General features: G+C 47.8%; 1 protein-coding gene across 3 annotated transcripts in view; it reads left to right on the top strand.

Annotated features, from left to right (window-relative positions):
* Positions 1 to 25,713, top strand: part of LOC146859510 (CD5 antigen-like) — a 956,076-nt gene that overhangs the window by 140,684 nt on the left and 789,679 nt on the right. For all 3 annotated transcript variants that reach the window (XM_085650220.1, XM_085650222.1, XM_085650223.1), the window contains exon 2: positions 17,411 to 17,475. In XM_085650220.1, coding sequence (XP_085506346.1) covers positions 17,421 to 17,475 — 55 coding nt within the window. In that variant the 5' untranslated portion in view covers positions 17,411 to 17,420. The remainder of the gene's footprint in view (positions 1 to 17,410; positions 17,476 to 25,713) is intronic.

Here is a 25,713-nt window from a genome sequence, read left to right as displayed (position 1 = left end):
AAAGGGATTTCATATACTTGGATATGAAATTGGTACCCCGGTCAGACACCACCTCTAGAGGGAATCCCGCTCGGGAGAAAATTCCCATCAGCGCACGTCCCACCACGGGGGCCGTCACTGTCCTCAGAGGGATGGCTTCCGGATACTGGGTGGCATGGTCCACCAGGACCAGGATGAACCTATTGCCCATGGCTGTCCTAGGGTCCAGTGGCCCAACAATGTCAATCCCCACTCGTTGGAACGGGGCACCGACCACAGGGAATGGCTGGAGTGGAGCCTTCTGCTTCCTTCCACTCTTCCCACTTGCCTGGCAAGTCTGGCAGGTCCTGCAGTGAGTGTCTGAACTACTGCGCATTTGGGGCCAAAAGAAGTGGGTGACAAGCTTTCAAAGGTCTTGTCCTACCCCAAATGTCTTGCTAATGGCACATCGTGAGCCAGCCCCAGTAGGAAGGCTCTGAAGTGCTGGGGTACCACCAGCACACGGGCTGACCCAGGCTCAGCAACCTTAGGCTCAGAATACAGGAGGTCGTTCTCCCAGTAAATAAAATGTGTTCCAGACTGATCACCATTGGCCTGTTCTGCAGCCTGCTGTCGCATACCCACGAGAGAAGGGCATTCTTTATGCTCCCTGCAGAACTCTTCCCTGGAGGGTCATACTTCTTGCTGCCAATGGGTCAGCTCAGGCAGGTCCCCCAGTTCAGCTATCTGTTCCCCTGTAGGTCCCAGGGCATCCCCCTCAAGGTCTGCTTCCTCCTGGACCGTGGGAACTTCAGGGGCCGGTTTCCCACGCCCCCTGCCTCTTCTCCCTAAAGCCGGTTCCTGGGCCTCCCTCTCAGGCTCCAGGTCCTCTTGAGCACCTCTACTCGCTGTCATGGACCGTGTGGTGACACACGCCCAATCTGGCATACCCAATATCTCCAGGTGAGCACTCCGCTCCACCTTAGCACAAGGTGAGCTCTCCAGATCTAACAGACAGTCTACAGGCATGGCCGGCCTCACAGCTACCTGAAGAGTACCAGAGACCCCCCCCCCACTCAAAGGGAACCTGAGTCACCGGGCAGTGACTCTCGGTGTTGTCAGCGGCAACAACCGGATAGAATGCTCCTGGGACAACGTGCTCCTGAGACACCAGGTGGCGCTTGACAGCCATCACACTGACTCCGGTACCTCTCAGAGCTTCCACCCTATGGCCATTTATGGTCACCCACTGCCTGTATTTCTTAGTGTTCTCAGGCAGCTGGGTTTTGGGGACCACTTCACGGTCTCCTATTGAGACCAGGGACATTTCTACGGAACCCCACCCACCTTGGACACCCATCTCTCCACCCAGGGCTACACTAGCCATCTGCCGGGGGGTTGCACCAGTGGGTGCTGGTTTACCAAACTGGCGACACTTGGGATCATTGGCAAAATGACCCAGCTCACCACATCTGTAACCGGTTGGGGGCCCTCTTTGAACAGGGGTACCTGTCGGGGCCCCAGTCGGTTTCTGGGGTAGGGGAGGCTGAGAACCTTTCCCTTGGTTCACTTGGGGATTACTTTGGGGCCTCCTCTGGAACTCCCTTTGTTTACCCTTTTCCTCCCTCTTCTGCTGGGGACCCTGCCCACCTTTGGCGGAGTCTCCACGTGACCCTTGTGGACCCTGGTACTGACCCAGCAGTCCGCCTTCTCAGCAAGCTTCCTAGGGTTAGTCAGCCTACTATCAATCAGGTGCTGGCATAGCTCAGGAAAACAATTACTGGACAAGTGCTCCCAGGCCATTAAATCAAGAAGCCCTTGAAAATTATCAACCTTGCTACCCTTCACCCAACCATCCAGTGCTCTGCAAAAAAAAGTCACATACTCCACATACGTACTATTGGGAATCTTAGTGCAACCCTGAACCTCTGCCTATACATTTCAGGAGTTAACCCATACCTAGCCATTAAAGCATCCTTCATATGGGGGTAAGAGTTATGCGAATCTGAGAGCAAATCTAGCAGTGTGTCCCGCCCTTCACTCAAGAACCGCCCCCACAACCCCGCTCCCCAATCCTTCTCAGGGACCCAGTGGGAGGACATGGCTACTTCGTAGGCTTTGAACCACTGCCCTATGTCATCATTTTCGAAAAATTCCTTCACTACATCTTTGGGTATGTACACTCTGGACTCTACCTGCACTGGGGGTGTGCTGCCACCCGTGGGAGTGCTTCCCAAGCCCTGGGCTTTCAACTCCAGCTCCCTCATTTTCATCTCATGCTCCATTCGGCTTTTTCTCTCTTCTATTTCCTTTTGCTGTTCCATTGCCAGTTGTCCATTTAGTTTCGCCATCTCTATCTCATGAGCTCTGGTTTCCTTCCTGTCTGCCAACTCCTCTGGAGATAGACTTTTACCAGAAACACTGCTACCGGCAGGGGAAGGGGCTCTCCTTCCTTTTGGACCCACTGGCCCATCCAGCTGCTTCTCTGCATTATCATCATCAGTGGCATTCCTTGCTTCTACCCAGGCCCTCAGCGCCTTGTAGAACTCTGCCTTGTTTTTACATCCAGTAGTAGAAACATTACATTTCCTGCAGAAGGATTTCAGCTGCGTGGCAATGTAGCAATCCAATTTCTCTTCTTCCCATTCCAATTCAGTATTAACAGAGACTATGGATGCTGCTTTCTCCACCATGGTTAAGCTTGGCAGTGCTCAAAAATAGAAAGTCCCAAAAGAAATCTACCAACAAGTATTGGTCGCGTTTAAGGTCTGCACTCACTAAGTAGTGTTCACCAATTACTGTACATGTGTCACAAATGCAAGTCCAGAATCCTCACCGCTGACCACCAATGTTAGAATCTGGGTTTTCTGGTTAGCATAGGTAGGTACTTGTGACAAGCAGGGAACCTTTCCTCTAGTCAGGATGAGGGGTTACACTCCTAAAATAACCCCTGCTCACCCTCTAGGTAGCTTGGCGCGAGCAGACAAGGCTTATCTCAGAGCGTTATAGGTTAAGCATTTGTGAACACATACAGTAACCCAGTGACCACACTACAGATGGACACCACACAGGTTTTATATTAAAAATAAGGATTCTTTATATAGAGTTACCAAAAGACCATTAAACGACAAAAATACACAATACGGTTACTTTAGATGGTAGAAGTTTGCTTAGTTCTCTTAAGTTCTTAAATGCGACACTTTAAGTCAATGTACCATTTAGATGCGACCCGCAGGGCACCAAAAGTGTTGCACGGGTGTTGATGCGATGAAGTTTTTGGTGCAAAGAAATAAAGACGAGAAGATCTTCCAGATGCGTTACGCTTCTCTGATATTTGCGAGAAGACTCGACTTGATGCGTCAGCTACAGCGGCATCACCCTTTACGTGATGCGACGACAGCGGCCTTGGCAGCGGCACTCTTCTCCGACATTTGCGAGACGCTTCCGCTCGATGCGATGTTGCAGCGGCGACACCCCTTTACGCAATGCGACAACAGCAGCTCGAACGGCGGCACGCTTCTCTGGGGATGTGAGGCGCTTTTCTTGATGCGGTGCAATGCGACAGCTAAGATGGCTGCGATGGCGACACGCTTCTTCCTCGATGCGAGACTCTTCTCTCGATGCGGTGTGATGCGTCAGTTACGATGGCTGCGATGGCAACACGCTTCTTTGGCGTTGCGAGACACTTCTTGGATGATGCAAGACGCTTCCGCTCGATGCGATGCTGCAGCGGCGACACACTCTGCGAGATGCGACGACAACAGCTCCGACGGCAGCACGCTTCTCCTTCTTGAGACGCGCTCCTTGCGACACGCAGTCCCTCAAAAGGCCCAACAACAGCAGCAGGCACTTCCAAAGAACTCTGGGGAGCTGGGGGGTGAAGTCCACTGGTCCTGGGACTTCGTTCGAGGGGCAAACTCAGCACAAGCCCTTGGAGATCTTTAGCACAAGTTTAGATAAAAGTCTCTTTAGTCTTTGTTCCTCTTCTTCAGCAGCAAGGCAACCACTACAGGCTAATCCCCCAGGTCAGGGACAGTACTCCTCCATGCAGCTTTCCCGGTTCCTCCTCGTCGGACAGAGGTTTCTTCTTGGCAGGACAGGATCTAATTTCTTGGGAGCAGGGCTCCTACATTTCTACAGCAATTCTTTTGTTCTGCCAGGCCAGGGGGGCCCTTGCCTAGCCCAGTCCGGTTTCTGAGCACTTTGTTTTTGCGATGCAGGCTGCTTCTTTCAGGGTGCAGGGCAGAGCCATCAGATGCTCCACAGGGGGTGGAGCCAGCATTGTGGTGGCAGAGCACAATCCTATTCAGAGTCCAGGTGTACTCCTCCCACCCATCTATCTGCCAATCTTCCTATTCACCACCAGGCTACCTAGCCCTGCCCATCTGGGTTTCCCCAGCCCTGTCACTCACACAAGCCAGACAGCAGATACACATCACGCAGAGGCGAGCTGGAATGGTTAGGCAAGCAAATACCAACTTTCTAAAAGTGGTATTTGCAAACCCAGAATATTAAAATAAACTTTACTAAAAGATGTATTTTATATTCTGAGTTCAGGCATACTAAACTCGAATTCCTACCATTTTCCCTGGGTCTGTTAGGATCATAGAATGTAACAATTCTAACAGCCCATTCTGGCCTATGGGAACAGGTAGCCTTACAATAGTGAAAAACGAAAATGGCTGTAATTCACTATTAGGACATGCCACACACATCAGGGCTTGTCCTACCTTATGCTTACAATGCACCCTGCCCTTGGGCCTACCATAGGAGTGACTAACATGAAGTTAAGGGAAGGTTTAGGGACTGGCAAGTGTGTGCACTTGCCCAGTCAGCATGACAGTACCAGACTGCACGCAGGTTCTGCAATGGCAGACCTTAGACACATTTTACCAGGCCGCTTCTGTGGGTGGCACAACCAGTGCTGCAAGCCCACCAGCAGCATTTGTATTTACAAGCCCTGGGCACTCCTCGTGCGCTTGACTGGGGTCTGACAGTAAACCAAATAAGCCAATCATGGAATCCAACATATACATTTTACATAAGGAGCACTTGCACTGTGGCACTGGTTGGCAGTGGCACAGTGCTCTGGGCAGCCAACACCATAAAAACACACGAGGCACAGTGACAAAAAGTGGAAGGGAGACTCACGCCAAGGTGCCAGGTCAAACAGTGTCCCTGTGATAAGTACAGTTCAAACCGATTGCTAACTTTGGAATGGCTGCATTAAAACATGTTGTGTTTGGTGTCAAACCCTTTGGAATACTAACCCCGCTCCAATTCTGGCGGTGGGGGTAACACTTCACTCTTCTAGAGGGAGAGACATGTCCACACTGGTCAAACCCGGTAGGACTTTCCTGAGCCCTGGCATCGCAAAATGGATGCCTCTGCCACAGACTCCATCTGGCCTCCTGCTGCTGACCGAACCTCTGGAAGGGGAGGCCTGGACAAAACGCTTCCTGTCGCAGGGAAGAGATACCACCTCCCCAGACAGGCAGATGTATATTGGGGCTGAGCGGGAGCACTCTCTGGTGCTTTGAAGTCCTGCACTGGGGGCACATTTGGTGTCCCTGTGAATAGTCCAGTTCAAACTGGTTGCAGGGGCTACCTGTCCCTGCTCTGGTGTGAAATTGGACAAAGGAAATGGGTGTAACCACCCCTCTTTCCAAACCCTGCCATAGGTGGGTCCCTAGAGTATGTCCAACCCCAAAACTTAATATAAGTATGGGAACCCAGTCCTTGCAACTTTAGATTTCCGTGGACAAAACTCTGCAATATATATCCTGGACCTTCGACCTCCTATCCTGACTAGAAGACTCAAGAAATCTCCCTTGGAGTCAAGGTGTGACTCCCCTGCTTGGCAGGTACCAAAGAAGCAACAGTCTGGTCTGCAATTCCAAAGCTCCCATTGGACGCCGAAGTCTCTGCATTACCAGAGGTGGATTTCCTGACTTCCCTGAGGCTAACATGACTCCACAACAAAGCTGAGGCTACCGTGACTCCACAACAAAGCTGAGGCCCGTGGCTATTGTGGGTGACGAGGAACCGTGACCCCTGGACCACCTGTACTATTGCTGGTACATCAACTTTTTGTGTATTCCTGAAGTTCTGCTTTGGGCTCTGAGTAGCCACAACCTTGAGCACTTACTGCACCGAAGATCTCTGGCCTCCACTCCACGAGTGACCTGTGGGCCAGGTTCCAGTACAACCGCTCAAGGCTCTTTTGCGATTGCTAGCCCATTGGCTAGTGGATCCCCACGAAGGCAACTCAACTTCTGCTTGGGCTTTCCTGGTTGCTCCAGATGTGCCCCAATTTACCCTCGCTGGGTGAGTCCCTCAGACCTTGTTGGTCTGCACCGACGTCCTTCTTCTCTTTCCACGAGACTTGCTGTTGCCAAGGTTTGTTGGCTCTATTCTGGTCGCCGACACCGTAGCACTCAACAGACTTCATGGGAGAGCTCGAATCCAGCTCATGGACTTCATCAACACCTCCTGGACCTCGTGGCTGAAGAGTCAAGACACCCGTCAACTCACCTGAAGCACCTGACAGCTGTGGGCATTGGTCAATCCTGCCCTCAGTCACTCGAAGTGACCCAGACTCTGTCCCCTCTGCTTTCATGCTCCTTCTATCCTAGATCCAATCTTGGCTCTCTTCAGTTCCTTCTCCTCTTCATGGCAGCAGCAGTCCTACCACTTACCTTTAGCGCTTGGAGGCTACATTCAGCCCCTCTCCTTCAGCGCATTCTGGGCCTCTCACTTTATCCACACCTCATTCTGAGGTTCCACAACCATTGCCAGCATAATCACTTGGCGCTGTTCGTGTGATTTTCACCTGTAGCCCTTTGTAGTGCCGCGGTACCTACCACTTGGCACCCCTAGTTCACAGAGCGCTTTGCGTACTACCTAGCATTCCTAATGGTCTTGCCTTCGCTCTTTTGCATAGCAGCATGATACACTTCATTTGTATGTGTGTCACCCACGGTACGTTCATTGAAGACAGGTTTGATTATTCACAGCACATTAAATTTATTTGTATGTTGCCTGCCATCCAGTGCACCAATGTTGATTTCTCATGGGTATTGTGTGCTGTCTTGTTTTCTTCCACAGGTTTGCGCCGCAGTGTCCGCTATTGTGTTGACACCGCGTTCCACACACCTTAGCGAGTGTGTAGGTAACTCATATTTTTAATTTTTTTCACCACGTGGCACTTCACCTTTTGCCACTCTCTTCACACTGGTCCTGACGAAAGCTCCTTATTACTTTTATTCGTGAGCTGAAACATGTAGACCCACCACATAGCCAACTAACAGATAATTATTTCTCCATTTAGTTGGATCACATATCTTTTTAACCAATACCCTGAGCCGCCAATAATAAATCTTCCAATGGCAAGGATTCTCAGCGGTATTTTTTAATTATCACCACATCACATTTTTGCACTACACCAGCTCCGCTGTAGTCAGGCGTCGCAGCACAACCGGGAGGCATTCGGCCACCCGGTTGGGGCCCCAATGATGAAGCATGACACCAACCAGGTTGGTGTGTGAGGGGTCTTCTAACCCACTTGGTGGGTTCCCAAACATTGCTTCATTTGACCGTACCACACTACATTGGGTGTGTCCACCTTTGACAAAGCTTAGCAGCAGTCCTACACCAGCTGCCATTGAAATCGATGACGCGACCCAACACCAAAATACACCTAGGCACCCGGCTTCCCTGGGTGAGGTAACACAAGTACTCCAGTGCTCCCGTGGGTGCTAGCCCTAGAACTGCTTAAATCCAAAAGGGTTTGGTCCTGGCTCGATTCTAAGTGTCTCTAATCTTTAATTTTCCAACCGCGACATTGCCCATAGATGCTAACGGGAACCCGCTGTTGTGTTTATACACTGCACACAGTCCCCGTAGGTCCCCTGTGTCACTACCTTGGGTGGTTCCTTGGGTTCCCAGCGATTCTACAGTCTCTAGGCCTTGTGTCTACTTCAGTTGTGGTTCTTATACCACTTTATTGGTATATGGTTTGGTACTCCCCTAGGGCCCAAACGTGCATTATTCTGGTATAACTTGTAACTTAAGTACTTCGAACTCCAGTCTCATAAAGCGACTAGAGGGGTGAGTGTTATCTTAAATACATATATTTTAAATATATTCCTGGTGTGGTTGTCCTTTCATTTGATCATTTTAGAGATTATAGACGTGTAAAACAAGCTGCTTTACATTCCTTCAAGACTTAGCCTGAAGGCTGCTCTCCATAGCTACCACTAGGATAGCTTTCAATAAAGGTTGAATTTAACCAACTAACCATAAGGGGTTGTTTGGACTGATACAAGGTGCCCACTAGAACTAGTGGACACCATATCAGGCCACCTTCTCACAACTTGGTCAGTCAGCCATCAGTTACCACACAATGAAGGCTCTGGTCACAACAGCCTGGGTACGGGAGTCTCCCTTAAGTCATCTGCACATACTCAATACATATGTCCAGCAAGTTGCACAGAGGACCCAGTTGCTCCTACACCAATGATGCCCACACTTACATGTCCAGTGGAGATGCGCCCACAGTCCGGGAAATATACAAATTGGACAATGGGAAGCACATCATATGTGCATGTGAGCAAGCCACAGATGTGACCATGCAAATAACATGTTTACAGAGATGCTCACAAATTGTGAATCATGACACACCCATGTAGCTGCAAAGGATGACATGGATACCAACCAGAATAGGATACACATCTCATGAACCACATGGAGTACCTCACATCAACACCTCAGTATTCAACATTTGAAATCCAGCATCACAACTGCAAGGTCATGCTAAACATCATCAACATAATGTACAGCTAAATCAAATTCACAAGGATAAAGAAAAAACCTCCTTTCCAAACAAAGGCCAATGGCCAGTCCATATGTGAATGACAAAAAAGTTAACTTGAGTGACAACTGTCACACGTTGCTTGCCTGCACTGGTAATGACAGGGGACATCCCCTCGGAGGGGCATACATGGGGGCAGGCCAGGCACTGCAGGGACAGGATCAGGGCACAGCAGAAGGAGGCAGTGAAGGGGTGGTGGATGCAGGAGAGTCACTGGCAACTGCAGTGGAGTTGACTGAAGTAGTGGGTGCAGTCACAACTGTGGGGCACAAGTCAGATGGGGGTGTGCCGGCACAACTGCAATTGGCAGGTCAGATGGAGTGGACTGGGTCCCCACTGCAGTGCCCAAGTCAGACGGGGTGGTTGTGGACTCCACTGCAGTGCCTAACTCAATGGGAGCGGAATGGTGTTCAGGTGTGGTCGGTAGGACAGAGGGGGGGGACACGGTTCCCACATCAGTGGCAGTCCTGTCTGACCGGGGGTGGAAGAGCAAGTGGTGGGGGGGAGGGCCTCAGCATTTTGGGGATGGTGTATCTGTGGGTGGGGGAACCTGGGGCAGGGTGTGGCGGGGGAACCTCTGGAGTGGTGGCCTGGGGGATGGAGGACAGAGACTTCGTCGTGGAGCTGCGGGGTGGGGGTGGGGTCTTGCTCTTCCGGCTCCGGGGAGACTTGCGGGTGGGGGCCTCAGTCTGACTGCACCTGGGGGAGGGTGTCCGGGTGTGAGGGGCACTCCCCTCTGTGTGTGGGTACTTCCTCTTCCACTTGTATGATGGATCTGCTGGGTCGGTGGGGAAGAGTCCAAGGTCACAGAGGAAGAGCTTCTGTGGGGATGGGGTTGCAGGTGTGGTAAGGGAAGAAGGCTGGGAGGGAGAGGTATCGGAGGACTGAGCAGTGGTTGAGGATGACTGTGTGTGTCTCTGCAAACCATCCCCTGTGAGTGTGGTATCAGTCCCCTGCGCTTGCTTGTGTGCACGTCTAGCCCTTGGTTTGGGTGTGTGTGTGCTGCCCGTGTCTGTCGGTTTGTGAGAATGTGCAGTTGTGTGTGTGCTTGAGACAGGTAGAGTGCTAGGAATTGTGAGTGATGCAGGGGTAGGAGTGCTGCGGGTCTGTTGGAGGAGGGACACTGCTGCCATAAGGGTGGAGGCCACAGACTGATTGGTCCTCTGTAGGGCAGACATTCCTAATGAAATGCCCTCCATGAATGACACCAGTTGTGTCAACAGACTGGTGTGTGCATGGAGGACATTCAACATTGATGTCTGCCCTACATGGATCTGTCAAAGAAAGTCCACAGACTCCTCACTCAGGGCAGCAGGGGACACAGGGGCAGGGGGTGCAGTGCCTGGCACAAAGGAGACATGCTCCCGAACACGGGAGCCTCCACGGACCTCTGGGATGGGAGCCGATGGGAGGGTGGTGATGGTGGTGGTGGGGGCTGTGGTGGGGACAGCCGCACTAGCTGGGTTTTGGTGGCTGCTGACACCCGCCTCCACAAGGGAGTCATCCTCTGAGCTGCTGTGGCCCTCAGCTGGGGGGATGGTGGTGACGACTCCTCTGTGTGGCTCCATTCGCTCTCCATGCCACTGGGTCCCCCGTACTCCTCTCCCTCTGTCCCTGTCAGGCTCTGTGGCTCCTCCTGGTCCGTGGAGCTGTCCCCTCCTGTGGCCGTGGATGTATCTGGATAGAAATAGGAAAAAAGATAACAACATCAGTCACCTGCACCGACTGCACACACCACAGTGAGTCCATCACATCACAGGGCAAGGCCTGGCATCATCAGCTGAACGCAGCTCAAAGTGCCAAGACTGTTTAGAATAAGCCAATTGTCAGTCTCACCATCAACCATGGCACTCATATCCCTCCTGGACTTGCACCCATATGTCGGTTGCATGTTGGATGCTAATACCCCAATGTGCCGACATGCACCACCTACACATTTGTTGGACATGCAAGTGAACATGTAGGAGTATGTCACTATAAACACCCCACATCTCTTGCCACTGACTCAGTACAGGTGTCAGGATGAAGGGATGGGCAGAGTCTCATTTCACATGCTTGTGATGCATGCCAGCAACACACTATGATGCACTCATGTCCTGATAGTCAATGCCACAATGGGGTGCATGGAGCACATTTGACCCCAATGCAGGATCACTCATAGCAAGTTAAATGCCATGGCACTGGCATGCCTGTAAAGTCAGTCAATGCTGTCTCTTGTCACAGGGCAGGGCATCCAGACAACAACAGTATGCACTGTGTAACAATCATGGGTAAAGCAAACTCTGCAGCTGACAAGTGCACTTGCCCATCCCCTACAAACAACATATCCCAGACCCAGAAGAGCCCACATCATACAAAACAGACATATGAGTATCTGCGAACACAACTCCCTGTACATTAGCACAGCATTGCATTGAGGAGTACGGGAGCTCTCCCCTCCTTCAAGAAAGCCCTGAAAACTCACCTTTTTCCAAGAGTGGCGTAATTTTTACGCAGTGGATCGTTTTCTCTTCACGCAGGCTCTTTCATCAACAGTCTAAGCGCCAGGATGCCCGTTGGGTGACAGTCATTGCGCTATATAAGTATATCTATACATACATACATACATACATCACAGTCTGCTGTGCATGTAACACAGCTGCCTGAAGTGCACAGTTGCATACACCATTGTGCACTGTCAAGTGATCACACACCTATATGTCACACAGGTCTTGTCTCTCATAGTCACATCTCACATGTCCTGCTGACCCTCAAACTCATGAACACCACAGTTGTGCGGAAAAGGAAGCCACACCACAATGACACAGAGGCAGACACCTGAAGGCACATGTCACTAAGCACAACCTGTAAGTTGAAACACAGGAGTAGGATTACAGAGTGTTTCTAAATGCCCTTGAGTAGGCATGACTGCCCAGGTCTGCATGAAACAGTGTTTAGCCCTGGACATTAGTCAGGTGGCTAAGCAAGTGTGACACACTTGATATACTTACTCCTGTTGGTTTGAAATACTCCAGTCGCATGTGGCGAGTCAGACCAGCAATTGTAACACATATCAAGGGCACACACAGATCACATGTCAGATCACAGGCATTGTGTAAACAATTGACCCACCCATGAAACACACAACAGACTCACAGTAAAAGATGCTGTTCGGAAGCTGAAGCATAGCTGACTGCAGGGACACAGCGCCCCAGTGACACAAGCAACAGACTGTAGGGTCCACACCTGTGGATCAGATGAGGAGGGTGCATCACACAATTGAGGGACATGGGTATTGGACTACAAGACCTACGTAATGTGAAAGTGTGACCAGGCCAAAAGACTGCAATTAGCATGTCAGACATAGCACACAGATTAGGCACGGACTTACTCCCTCCTTGCAGCTATCTGGCCTTCAGCTGCCCAGCCAGGTCCGGGAAGACCACCGCCAGGATCCTGTGCATGTGGGGGGTCAGGGTCCAGTGTTTGCCCCTCCTACCAGGAGGTAACAGCTTCAGCTGGACCCTTGCGATCCTCCGGGTCCAGCCCCGAAGATCCTCCCCCTCTTCTGGCAGTTGCGGATCTGGCGCTTGTAGACCCCCACCGATTGAACTGCCCGGGGGATGGTCAGCCATATCTCCTGCTTCTGGTGGGCATCAACCTGTGAGGATGACAAAGTTAAAAGTCCATTAACACACATGCCCCATATTTGTACTGCACACAGTTGGATATACATGTCTTCATCACAAAGGAAAATGAGTTACACAGGTAGTGCAGCCATGGAAAAGGACAAATGCCCTGCATGTCTGACATGTTAACAATGCCTGGGAAGTTGAAGCTTGCACAAATGCACTTTAGCTGCAGAACACCTGTTCATTACATGTACCTACACACTTTGGGGGATGAAAGTACTCAGTGAGTATGCTTGCCACTGGTGTACACACTGCTAGTACTGCTAGTCAGACAACATGCACAATTAGGAAGGCAGTGGACTGCACACTCACCTGCTCCCCTGGTTTCCCATACAGCTTGCTGTACTGTGGAAGGAGTCCATCCAGCAGGGCCTGGTTCTCCTCCCAGTGAAGGCTGGGGCCCTCTCCAAAGTTCATGCCATAGCAGGAGCCAGAGGATGCAGAGACAGCAGCAGGGGTAGCAGGGATGTGGTCCAGTAGTATGTAGTGCAGGCAAGTGAACTCCCTGGGGGCTAGCCAGCCTTATATCTGTGCTGCAGAGGCAGACTCTGTGCCATGTGTCCCAAGTGATAGGTCCAACACGGTTGCATTCTATGAATCTGGCCAATCCATGGAAATGTACGACTCGTACACGTCTTCTGCATCGTTCAAATCTTCACCTTCATAAAACCCTAATAATTGCAACATTCTTGTAGGCATCCAACTGAATTTCCAGCACATGACTCGTGCAAGTTTTGTATCAGCATCTGTCTCCATGACAGTCCAGAGCCAATGGGTGCGCCCGGCTCGGTCAACTGACTGTACAAGGCGTAGTTTTATAATACACATGCACTCGTCTACTCTCCATACGATTCAATGGCCAAGGCATACGCCAGTCTCGGACCATGCCTGCCCAACGCGTAGGCTTGATAGTCACCCGCGTTGGACCTCATTGCAGTCAATGGCTAAGCATACGCACGGCTCGGTCCTGAACTGTGCAATGCGTACACACAGTCATCCGCGTCGGACCTCATAGCAGTCAATGGCTAAGGGTACGCACGGCTCTGTCCTGAACTGTGCAATGCATACGCATAGTCACCCGCGTCAGACCTTATTTCAGTCAAAGGCTAAGCATACGCACCGGTCGGTCCTAAACTGTGCAATGCGTACGCATAGTCACCAGCGTCGGACCTCAATGCAGTCAATGGTTAAGCGTACGCACCGCTCAGTCCTGAACTATGCAATGCGTACGCATAGTCACCCGCGTCGGACCTCATTGCAGTCAATGGCTAAGCGTACGCACGGCTCGGTCCTGAACTGTGCAATGCGTACGCATAGTCACCAGCGTCGGACCTCATTGCAGTCAGTGGCTAAGCGTACGCACGGCTCGGCCCTGAACTGTGCAATGCATACGCATAGTCACCCGCGTCGGACCTCATTGCAGTCAATGGCTAAGAGTACGCATGGCTCGGTCCTGAACTGTGCAATGCGTATGCATAGTCACCCGCATCGGACCTCATTGCAGTCAATAGCTTAGCATATGCACGGCTCGCTCCTGAACTATGCAATGCGTACACATAGTCATCCGCGTCAGACCTCATTGCAGTCAATGGCTAAGCGTATGCACGGCTCGGTCCTGAACTGTGCAATGCATAAGCATAGTCACCTGCGTCGGGCCTCATTGATGAGATTATTTCACGGCTTCAACAAACAATTTATTGCCAGGGCCTCAGGTGCACACCTACCACACTACAGCATTGGCCACACAGTGTCCCATGGCATGTAAGGCTGCATTCCCTGTGTGTTTGGGGGGGGCAACATTTGGTTTGTTGTGTGGCACTTTTGTGCAGCCACTCCCAGGATGTGCACATGTTCATGGGGACAGAATCCTTTGTGTGTTGTGCACATTACCACTGTGATGTGCAACTGTACAGTTATGGGCATGAGCCCAAAGATTGGAGAGGTGCACCCCCAGTTAGGTGTGGAAGGATGTGATTCCAATAAATCTCATAATCTTTTGGTGTTAGTCTTTTAAATAGTCTTTTATTAAAGAAGGTCCAGATTAAAGAAACTTTCAGCCAACACGTTTCGTTCAAACAAACAAACTTCTTTAGGGCTGTAAATTACAATATAAAGTACATAAGTATGTGTTTACAAACAAAAATATGTCGAAAATGCAAGAGCAAGGCACAAGACTATGTGACAAAGAAGTGAGTATGGAAAAGTGAGAACGGTTAGGGTGAGGTTGGCGGTAAGGGATGGTTGTCAGGTAGGTGGGGAGGTAGGATAGAGGGGAGGGGTACAGAGAGGTTTCCACCACAAATCGGCACCAGAGATAATAGTGTGCCTGCAATATGCTGAGGACGTGGTCATTCTGAGTCAAACACCTAAAGGGCTCCAAAGGTCCATCAATCCATCAGCAGGATATAACGAGCAGAAAAGGCCTAGAATTGAGTTTGAGTGGGACAAAAGTAGTCTGCCTTGGAGACTCCAAGTTTAAGTCACATTAGAGGAAATCGATTTGAGGTGCTATCCTCAATAAGCACCTGGATATACACACAGAACAGGACAGGACCTTTAAGCACCAAGGTACTTCTCTGAGGGCGAAAGCGCACTCACTGCCCTTCGCATGATCACCTGTTTACAATCATGGCAGCTCATCTGACTCCCCTAGGAGCAAATGGCCTGCACATCCTGCATGGAAAGGAGGTGGCCAGGCTGAATTCACTGCAAACGAATGTCTACAAGGCCGTCTTTAGTCTGCCACAATCATCTCCACCAGTGCAGATTCAGAAGAAATTCAGCTTAAATATTCAGGAAGTGCAAAAAAAAATGATTTTGGGAAGTTTTGTTGGACATTTTGAGCTTCGGCGAGTGGCTCCCTGAACAGCTTGTGCTGGTCGTAAATTGAAGCACAGATGACAAGAAAAGTTCAAATATCTTGGGGAGATACTTAGGATCGGAAATTAAAGACCTCAGGATTAAAGAAGTGATGGGGGGTCCCAAAGACACAGCAGCTTCCTTTCGAATTAGTAACTGCTCAGTAAAGTTTTTGTCTCTCCTACAGGATAAGAAACATTTGCAAAAAGACAACATGCTTGGACAGTTGTTAACACATACCATAGCTTGAATCACCGAGCATATCTGAACACAAACTTTTCACGAGTTTTACCCTCATCCTTGGCACTTGCCCAGCTGTCTTGGGGCAAAGAAGAAAGCTACTCAAGCCAATCTTTGTGTAACTTTGTTTTTGCTCCTGCAGGCAAGCCTCAATACCCCTAGCTTGCCAGGGAACAACATCTTTGAGCCTTGAAAATGATCGGCTTGGAAAAACCTATGATTCAGATGGCTCTGTATGGCGTTCTAAGACAGAAGAGATCATTCAAGCACACAACACACTCTCACTTTATTGGAAATTTAATGAGGATGTGATGGCCTCCAGTGGGTATCACTCCGGCTCAACGGTCAGGTAGAGACTAAAAGTTCTATAAAAGAAAAAAGATAACATAAATTTGCACAATGCGCATTCACTTTATGCAGCACACTGGAAAAGAACAATAAGCAACAGACACCATTGTTCCTGAGTCCAGAAAGGCAAAGCACTTTAAACAAATATGGACTGTTAGTTCTTTGCATTTGCACACTGTCTGCCATCGGGGCACCAGCAATAGACTCATTTTTTTAATCCAGATGTTTTATCAGAATGTTTGAAAATTATGATGGGATGATTTAATTAAATTTGTGGAACTTTTTTTGTAATGGTTTCTATTAACTATACATTAATCATACTTACTTACTGAACTGATTAACACCAAACCAACAAAATCATACATTTTTAATTAATGTTCTACTTTCATTCCATGTTTGGTGTAAATCAATTCAGAGGTTGTAGGCACAAGCAAAATGTCTTACAAGAGCTAAAATTACAACTTTTTCCTCCTGCGCGGATCTGCACATGTAATCCAACCCAGACTTTAGCTGACTAAGCTAGGAAATTACAAAATGTTGTGCAAATCTCTCTACAGGGGCAAAGGTTAGAGGGAAATGAAAACAATGCCTTTGCAAAAGAAAGTGTTTCTGAACCACAGCTGTTTAGTTATCCACAATTACCTGTCTCTCATCCCAAATACTGATCTGTCCTTTCCAGATGTTTTGACCAGTTTCAAAATACACATTTGTTCATACTGATTTGTTAGCATTCGGGACAATGCTATAATGTCACTCATTCAATGTAATGCATGTTGTAGATTAGACCTAAATTGAGGAGACAGAGGCCCTGACAGGGCCAGGGTACCCCAGTGGGCCTCATTCACCCTCATGCTGGTCCTAGATTGAGGAGGTAGAGGCCCTGACATGGCCAGGGTACCCCAGTGGGCCTCATTCACCCTCATGCTGGTCCTAGTTTGAGGAGGTAGAGGCCCTGACTTGGCCAGGGTACCCCAGTGGGCCTCATTCACTCTCATGCTGCTCCTAGATTGAGGAGGTAGAGGCCCTGACATGGCCAGGATACCCTAGTGGGCCTCATTCACCCTCATGCTTGTCCTAGATTGAGGGGGTAGAGGCCCTGACATGACCAGGGTACCCCAGTGGGCCTCATTCACCCTCATGCTGTTCCTAGATTGAGGAGGTAGAGGCCCTGACAGGGCCAGGGTACCCTAGTGGGCCTCATTCACCCTCACGCTTGTCCTAGATTGTCACCTGCTCTGTATAATCTGCACTGAGGAGATTCAGGTACAAGGTTGGATCCAGGACAAGGTAAGAGATCCAGGGTGAGCAGGAACAGAAAGAACAGTCTTTCATGAACCCACAGAGAATCTACCAGGGAAATACTAGTGTAACAAGTAAAGATATACTCAAGTGCTCCGAGTAAGTCAAAGAAACCTTTGAACCTAAGTGACACTGATGTTAAATTGTCTTTTCCTATTTTCAGAATCTTGAAAATGTTGCTGAAGGTTTTGTTCCACCTTCAAGTGCTCAGTACTTGTTTTGCTATGGGTGAGTGTGTTTTTTTTCTACTATTGTTTTTTAGGATTATTCTGTAAGATATTTTATCTTTCCCTGCTGTGAACAGCCATTTCTGGGAAAGTGAGAGAGAGGAGAAGAGAGAGGGGGGAAACGGAGAGGAGGAGGGCAGAGTAGGCAAGAGAGACAGAGGGCAGAGTGAGAGAGAGAAAGAAAGGGACAGAGGCAGAGCGAGTGGGAGAGAGAGAGCAGATTCTAGAGTTAGAAGAAGAATGTGAGAAAAAGGAATAGATTTTATGGGAATAAAGGAAGAAAGAGATATAGAACGTGTGTATTCCTGCTAAAGGACGGATTACTTCTGCACAGAGTATCTCTTTCTTCATAGCTGTGGGAATTATGAAACCAGAACACAAAGCTGAGGACGCCCAGTGCTGCCTAGAGTTTCCCAGAGATCAGGAGACTGGGCAGATTCAATGGGACCTGCACAGATAAGCATATGAGAGCCCAGATGGCTGGTGTGAGGGAGGGTCTGTGAGGTGTGGTCCCAGAGAAGCCAAGAACCATTTACAGGCCCATCACTGTATGAGGTGTGCCACCGTCAGCACACACACCTACACTGCCTCTTTGTTACACACATTATGCCAAGGTCTTCTTGTTGGTATAAGCAATACTCTAATACCTTCTGAGAGCACCTCTCCTCTAAGGCCCTCTGCAGACAGAGGTTTACAAGGCAAGATTCAAGCTTCAATGAAAAGCCTGATCCATGCAAGCATCATGAACCCAACAAGCAATGATGCTGTTTGTTAAAGGCCTTTGTGATTGTTTCAGACGGGGCATTATTGTTGTGATTATAAAATACAGGAATTTTGCTTTATATCACATGAACGCAAAAACAACAGTTGATGGACAGAATGCAGAACAATGTCATACATTCACCCCAGTACAGAGATCTGGGCCTAAATCCATCGTTTTAATGCTCACCATGCCATTCCAGTTTGGACCCAGCCATATGCAAATCAGTCTTGACCCTGTGCCTCATGGGAACAGTCCAGCCCGAACTGCCAGGCCAGGTCCTCCCTGGACTGGAATCAAGCAAGTTATATCACATGAACATCACAATTTAATCTACAGAATAAAGACTGTTGGTTTAGGGGGTAACACGGCTGTCACATGGTGTACATGATTTTCTAGGGTGCCCAGAATGTTGTCTGGGTGCATTAAATTGATATGTAACATTTGATAATATGTATATGTAAAGCACAATCAGAGAGTTCACTCCAAAAAGCCCCTCAGTCAATAAAGGGGGTTGATTTTTATTGCTTTTAATAACTGCATTCATTTTTAACCTTGATTGTTCCAATATTATTGAACTGATTGCCACCAAATCACAAAAAGCACACTTTATGCTTTACTTCTGATCAGCCTTTTTGGCTTTGGCACTGTATAACATTTCCTAAGGAAAGTGCATGAGAAAATTGCATTTTGGGACCCCCCTTTTATTCGGTCCCTGCTTGATGGATCACCCCGAAACCTTCAGAGGAAGCAGCTGGGAGGAGGGGGATCTTTGTTCAGGAAAGCTTCATGAATATTTGCAAAGTGGCATCAAAGTTATTAGCAAAAAAACTCACTTCCTATGAAAAGTCTGACGTAACTGTAAGTATACAGTGGTGACGGCCGCTGTGTAGTAACTTGCTATCCGGGGCAGGAGTAGAAGAATTTGGATGCAAGGGGCAGAGAGCTGATGGGGATGCCAGGGCCTTGAAGAGAGTGTACAGTTACCGGGGAACATTGTTCTTGAATAAGCGTTCAACTTTGTTCTGGGATAATGACCCCCAAGTAGGGGACGAAGTCTTTAAATGTGGATGTGAGTAGTAAGAGAAGGTCAGATTAGTAATAGAAGTGGCTGGAGTCTGATTCACAAAGATACATTTACACTTTTGTGTACTTTTGTGTAAGGTAACGTTACCATTTTCTTGCTATTCACACACTTCAATTAAACAGTAAGTTTACAAATGTGGAGATTCTGCAGTCAGGGTGGAGAACTCTGCACGTACACATATAGGCCTGTCCTATCCTTTATGTCCCCCCTCCTCCCTGACTGCAGATTTTCCGCAGTCCTAAACTTCCTAATCCATCGAAGTTCATGAATAGCAAAAAAAATAGTAGCTTATTTTTAGTAGTAAATCCTTTTACAGCTTGTTTTTAATTTTTTATTATTTAGAGCTTTTTTGAGAAAGTAAAAATCAGGGTAAAAGTAGACACCCTTGTCTTATTCCTCTTGTATGATGGATCTATTGAGAGCGCTCTCATTGGATGTTGGTTGCGCGTAATTGCCAAAGATAAACTCAGATATTGTGAAGCTCAGATAAGTTTTCAACAATATGTTTGGTAGATCACAGTTTGCCGTGTAGTGCATATTATGAAGTGCGATATAAATAAATACCATTCAAATTAAAGTATAAATATATTTTGACCATTGAAATGATTTAATGCAATTGATCATTATATGTGAGCTTTTCACTGAACTTGGATGAAAACTTTACCAGCCTAATGTTCAAGTGGATGTTGAAGGGATTCAGAGTCGCCAGAATGGCCTGTCTGCAAGTCTGCACACTAACAATATAAAAGGTTCTGTGCAAGAGCTCTCTGCATCCTCTGTAAAGTGCTGGGCACAAAACAATCTACATGCATAAGGGTTCTTTTCGGGTATTGGAGAGCCTGCAGGTGGAGTCTACGGGCAAACTGAGCCACTTGGGAAAAATGTCCAAGGTTGGAAAAAAGCCAAATCGATGGTGCATGAACTTCAATTTAACATATTTGAATAAGTTGTTCTCAGAAACAGCTGAAGGACCTTTGCATTGTATCTGTTTAGCACCATCCAGGCATGCCTTCACTGTGCTAACGTGCTCTTGTCCTCTAGTTTGCTAACCTTGTGAGCGCTGATGGAAACAGTGTTTTAAAACTACCTGAGCCAGCTCCTGATTCCGAAGATTCATTGCCTGGTAAATATATCTAATGACATGTTCAGGAACTAAAGTTGCAAAGAGTTACTTGTACTGGTTCTGATCTCTTGCCAGTTAAGATTATCCAGAGTACCAGGCCTAGAGGCTCTTAGTTTGTGGCACGTAAGAAATATTTATTGTTTGGCTATTGCTTGATTTAACCCTTTTCTTTGTGTACGGTGGACGGGAGCCGTCGTGCGCCACAGTGCTTGTGTGCACAGGATGACTTCCGGCCATCCTGGCACATGGCACCGGAAATCCCTCTGGTCCAGGCACCAGAGGAATTTCTTCTTCTCCCCCAAAGCCTCGGGAGATGGGGAAGAGCTTCCCCAGCTCCTGAGGCCCCCCTGGTTTCTATAAAATGATGATCAGCGCACACACCTTTAGGCTCCTGTCAGTTTCACTTTCTATGTGCTTGGAGGGCTATATCAGCCCCCTGAGCATGTAGAAATATGGGAGAGGTATCATTGTAAAGGGGAGAATTTCCCCTTTCCAATGGCCTCCCTCGCCATTGGACCCCTGCTTAGGGATCGCCCCCAGAAAGCACAATAGGTGCCAGCGATTCCACTGGCTTTTTTGTGCGTTGGGGCTGCCTAGAATGTGCATACCAATGCCCCCACCCCCTCAAAAAATAGCCACAGTCTTTTTGCCCCCCTTATGGGTATATCGGGGTAAACAGCTCTGATTCATCCCAAGGGCGACATAAAGCCCACTCGGCACAGACTTGTTTTTAGCAATGTGCCTATCTGTGGATTTTGGGCCCTAGCGCAGTCGGCACATAGGGGAATCCAGGATGGGGGGACTTGTGTGTCTCTCACCAGGTTCTGTTACCCAGAATCCTTTCCAAACCTCAAACTTAGGTAAAAAAAACACATTTTCCTCACATTTCTGTTATGGAAAGTTCTGAGATCAGCGTGAATCCACAAAATTCCACCCACCCCGCATCCCCCTAAGTCTTCTGAGAAAAATGGTACCTCACTTGTGTGGGTAGGCCTAGTGTTAAACATTTTTTAATACAGTGTGTGTGGACTTGCGCTTGGCAGGCAGTATGCATGGACTGGCACTTAGCTGGTGGTGTGCGTGGACTGGCCCTTGGCTGGCAGTGTGTGTGGGCAGGAACTTGGCTGGCAGTGTTCATGAACTAGCGCTTGGCTGGCGGTAGCGTAGACTGGTCCTTGGCTGGCGGTTGCATGGACTGGCACTTGAATAAACTTTGAGAGATCCACGCAAGCCATACTTTATTGGACTTCCCCAGGTGTCTAGTTTTCAGAAATGTGTGAGTTTGGTAGGTTTGCCCAAATGGCGGCCGAGCCCGGGGCCAAAAACCGAGGGGATCCCCTTGCAAAACCAGGTTGTTTTGAGATAGGTAATTTTGATGCTGCCTCAATAGGTTTTGGGCCCTAGCCTGTCATGGGTACTTGACCCACCCACGCCATTTTAATCAAGACACCTGGGGGAATGCTGGCTGGTAGGAAGTTTGTGGATCCACACAGATTCCAGAACTTTTCCACACAGAAATGTGTGAAAATTTTGATTTGTTCAGCTAAATTTGAGGTTTGTAGGGGAATCTGGGTAGGGAAACTTTGAGGGATCCATGCAAGCCATACCTCATTGAACTCCCCAGGGTGTCTAGTTTTCAGAACTATGTGGGTTTGGTAGGTTTCTCTAGATTGTGGTGAGCCTGGGGCCAAAAAACCAGGTGCCCCCCCCAGAACCAGGTAGTTTAGTTATAGGTAATTTTGAAGTCTACACAGAACGATTTCGGCCATTTCCTGTTGCAACCACTATGCCTACCCACACAAGGGAGGTACAATTTTTATCGGGAGACCTGGTGAAATGCTGGGTGGTAGGAAACTTGTGTCAGCCCTGTGATCCGACAACTTTCCCACACAGAAATGTGAGAAAAAATAGATTTTTCAACAAAATGTGAGGTTTGCAGGGGATTCTGGGTAGGGAAATGTTGGGGTACCCAAGCAAGCCATACCTTGCTAGACTCCTCCGGTTGTCTAGATTTCAGAAATGTGTGGGTATGGTAGGTTTCCCTAGATGACCACCGTGCCAGGGGCCAAAAACACATGGGACCCCCCTTGCAAAACCAGGTTGTTTTGTGATAAGTAATTTTGGGATCACTGACATAATATCGACTATGAAAATATAGACTTACAAAAATATCGATGAAAAAATATAGAATGCAAAAATATCGAATTCCTATCTACAAACAGGTAAGTACAAAAATATCAATTCTAAAATATCGTTGTTAAAAAATATAGTTAGTCAAAATATCGAATTTTTGTAAATGTCTTAAAAGTAATGTAAAAATAATCAAATAATAAATATAATTAAGTAAAACTTATTTAAAAATACTTAAATAACCTTACAATTAATAAATAATTAATGTAAGTTAAAAAACAATAAACGTATATGTTTATTTTATAATAGATATATATTAACGTAATATTAATAAAAAATATTCAATATTTTTACAGTAGGATAGCGGCAGGGTAAAATGTACCATTACCACTCCAGTGAGTGCAAAGGTGGGAAAGCGTCAGATAGTGTAGGGGTAAAAATTACTATTCCCACTCCAGTGAGTGCAACAATAGGGAAAGTGTTGGATAGCGTAGGGGTAAAAATTACTATTCACACTCCAAAAAGTTCAATAGTAGGGAAAGCGTTGGATAGCGTAGGGGTAAAAATTACTATTCCCACTCCAGAGAGTGCAACAGTAGGGAAACCGTTGGATAGCGGGAGGGTAAAATGTACTATTCCCACTCCAATGAGTGCAACAGTAGGGAAAACGTCAGATAGCGTAGGGGTAAAAATTATTATTCCCACTCCAAAGAGTGCAACAGTAGGGAAAACGTTGGATAGCGTAGCGGTAAAAATTACTATTCCCACTCCAAAGAGTGCAACAGTAGGGAAAGCGTTGGATAGCGGGAGGGTAACATTTTCTATTCCAACTCCAGTGAGTGCAACAATAGGGAAAGCGTTGGATAGCATATAGGTAAAAATTCCTATTCCCACTCCAGAGAGTGCAACAGTACGGAAAGCGTTGGATAGCGTAGGGGTAAAAATTACTATTCCCACTCCAGAGAGTGCAACAGTGGGGAAACCGTTGGATAGCGCGAGGGCAAAATTTACTATTCCCACTCCAGTGAGTGCAACAATACGGAAAGCGTGAGATAGCGTATGGGTAAAAATTACTATTCTCACTCCAATGAGTGCAACAGTAAGGATAGCATTGGATAGCGTAGGGGTAAAAATTACTATTCCCACTCCAAAGAGTGCAACAGTAGGTAAAGCGTTGGATAGCGGGAGGGTAAAATTTACTATTCGCACTCCAGTGAGTGCAACAATAGGGAAAACGTTGGATAGCGTAGGGGTAAAAATTACTATTCCCAATCCAGAGAGTGCAACAGAAGGGAAACCGTTGGATAGCGGGAGGGCAAAATTTACTATTCCCACTCCAGTTAGTGCAACAGTAGGGAAAATGTCAGATGGCGTAGGGGTAAAAATTACTATTCCCACCCCAAAGAGTGCCACAGTAGGGAAAGCGTTGGATAGTGTAGGGGGTAGAAATCAATATTTCCACTCCAGAGAGTGCAACAGTAGGGAAAGCGTTGGATAGCGAATGGGTAAAAATTACTATTCCCACTCCAAAGAGTGCAACAGTAGGGAAAGGGTTGGATAGCGGGAGGGTAAAATTTACTATTCCCACTCCAGTCAGTGCAACAATAGGGAAAGCGTGGGATAGCGTATGAGTAAAAATTACTATTCTCACTCCAAAGAGTGCAACAGTAAGGATAGCGTTGGATAGCGTAGGGGTAAAAACGTACTATTCCCACTCCAAAGAGTGCAACAGTAGGGAAAGCGTTGGATAGCGGGAGGGTAAAATTTACTATTCCCACTCCAGTGAGTGCAACAATAGGGAAAACGTTGGATAGCGTAGGGGTAAAAATTACTATTCCCACTCCAGAGAGTGCAACAGTAGGTAAAGAGTTGGATAGCGTAGGGGTAAAAATTACTATTCCCACTCCAGAGAGTGCAACAGTAGGGAAAGCGTTGGATAGCGTAGGGGGTAAAAATTAATATTCCCACTACAGAGAGTGCAACAGTAGGGAAAGCGTTGGATAGCGTATGGGTAAAAATTACTATTCCCACTCCAAAGAGTGCAACAGTAGGGAAAGGGTTGGATAGCGGGAGGGTAAAATTTACTATTCCCACTCCAGTGAGTGCAACAGTAGGGAAAGCGTGGGATAGCGTATGGGTCAAAATTACTATTCTCACTCCAAAGAGTGCAACAGTAAGGATAGCGTTGGATAGCGTAGGGGTAAAAACGTACTATTCCCACTCCAAAGAGTGCAACAGTAGGGAAAGCGTTGGATAGCGGGAGGGTAACATTTACTATTCCCACTCCAGTGAGTGCAACAATAGGGAAAACGTTGGATAGCGTAGGGGTAAAAATTACTATTCCCACTCCAGAGAGTGCAACAGTAGGTAAAGCGTTGGATAGCGTAGGGGTAAAAATGACTATTCCCACTCCAGAGAGTGCAACAGTAGGGAAACCGTTGGATTGCGGGAGGGCAAAATTTACTATTCCCACTCCAGTGAGTTCAACAGTAGGGAAAACGTCAGATGGCGTATGCGTAAAAATTACTATTCCCACCTCAAAGAGTGCTACAGTAGGGAAAGCGTTGGATAGTGTAGCGGGTAAAAATTACTATTCCCACTCCAGAGAGTGCAACAGTAGGAAAAGCGTTGGATAGCGGGAGGGTAAAATTTACAATTCCCACTCCAGTGAGTGCAACAGTAGGGAAAGCATTGGATAGCATAGGGGTAAAAATTACTATTCCCACTCCAAAGAGTGCAACAGTAGGGAAAGCGTTGGATAGCAGGAGGGTAAAGTTTTCTATTCCCACTCCAGTGAGTGCAACATTAGGGAAAGCATTGGATAGCATAGGGGTAAAAATTACTATTCCCACTCCAAAGAGTGCGACAGTAGGGAAAGGGTTGGATAGCGTAGGGGTAAAAATTACTATTCTCACTCCAGAGAGTGCAACAGTAGGGAAAGCGTTGGATAGCGGGAGGGTAAAATGTACTATTCCCACTCCAGTGAGTGCAACAGTAGGGAAAGCATTGGATAGCATAGGGGTAAAAATTACTATTCCCACTCCAAACAGTGCAACAGTAGGGAAAGCGTTGGATAGCATAGGGGTAAAAATTACTATTCCCACTCCAGTGAGTGCAATAGTAGGAAAAGCGTTGGATA

The sequence above is a fragment of the Triturus cristatus genome, chromosome 3_2 (assembly GCF_964204655.1).
Source record: "Triturus cristatus chromosome 3_2, aTriCri1.1, whole genome shotgun sequence".
NCBI classification, from domain to species: Eukaryota; Metazoa; Chordata; class Amphibia; order Caudata; family Salamandridae; genus Triturus; species Triturus cristatus.
The sequence above is the reverse complement of the archived record's forward strand: the minus strand, read 5'-3'. Positions and strand labels throughout refer to the sequence as shown.